The sequence below is a fragment of the Elephantulus edwardii genome, unplaced genomic scaffold, assembly GCF_000299155.1.
Source record: "Elephantulus edwardii isolate Elephantulus edwardi_28Jun2011 unplaced genomic scaffold, EleEdw1.0 scaffold00044, whole genome shotgun sequence".
Taxonomy (NCBI): Eukaryota; Metazoa; Chordata; class Mammalia; order Macroscelidea; family Macroscelididae; genus Elephantulus; species Elephantulus edwardii.
The window spans coordinates 11,952,212-11,953,186 of record NW_006399794.1 but is presented as its reverse complement, the minus strand read 5'-3'; the positions used below and the strand labels follow the sequence as shown (position 1 = coordinate 11,953,186).

The 975-nt window shown below is 45.7% G+C and overlaps 1 protein-coding gene across 1 annotated transcript; it reads right to left on the bottom strand.

The window, feature by feature from the left end:
* Positions 1-11: 11 nt before the first annotated feature.
* On the bottom strand, positions 12-965 carry LOC102857771 (olfactory receptor 52R1-like). Its single transcript, XM_006885699.1, has one exon. It carries the CDS (start codon positions 957-959, stop codon positions 12-14), a length of 948 nt encoding a protein of 315 aa, XP_006885761.1. The 5' UTR covers positions 960-965.
* Positions 966-975: the final 10 nt, after the last annotated feature.

The following is a 975-nucleotide window of genomic DNA, read 5'->3' as shown; positions in this document are numbered from 1 at the left end:
AGAATTTTAGCTCAGGGATCCTTACCACAGCATCCTTGCATAACCCTGTCTCGAATTTGTTTGGTCCTAACTCCATAGATGATGGGATTTAGCACGGGAGGTACCTGGAGATAGACATTAGCAAACATTCTTTGTACCACTCGGGGTACATGACGACCAAAGCGATGGGTAAGGAAAGTGAAAAGTGCTGAGGTATAAAAAGCCAAGATAACACAGAGATGAGAGGCACATGTGCCAAATGCCTTGGCTCTAGCTTCATTTGAGGACAATCTCAGCACAGCCCTCAAAATCATGACATAGGATATACCTATTACAATCATATCAAAACCAATGATAGAGAATGCCACAAAGAGTCCATAAGCACGATTTACTCTAGTGTCAGCACATACCAACTTCAGCACCGCCATGTGCTCACAGTAGGACTGGGGAATGACTTTGTTGGGACAGAAGGGCATCCTAGAGATCATGATACAGAAGGGGCTCACCCAAATCGTCCCTCTTATCACCACGGCTGCCCCTAGTTTGGCTACTACAGATGGGGTCAAGATAGTAGAGTGACGGAGTGGAAAGCAGATCGCCACATAGCGGTCCAAGGCCATAGCCATGAGCACCCCAGACTCCACAGTAGAAAAGGCATGGATGAAGAAGACCTGGATGAGGCAGGTATGGTATTCAATGTCATGAGCATGGAACCAGAAAATGGCCAGCATTTTAGGTTGGGTAGAGCAGGAAAGGATGAGGTCAGTAACAGCCAACATGGCCAGAAAGAGGTACATGGGTTCATGCAGGGTGTGGTCAATTCGAATGATATGAAGGACAGTGATATTGCCAACTACAGCCACTGCATACATGACACAGAACGGAAAAGCAATCCAAAACTGATAATTTTCTAGTCCTGGTATTCCAAGGAGGATGAAGGACACAGGATGAGAAGAGTTGTTCTCTGATGTCATCATCATAGGATGGACAATTTGT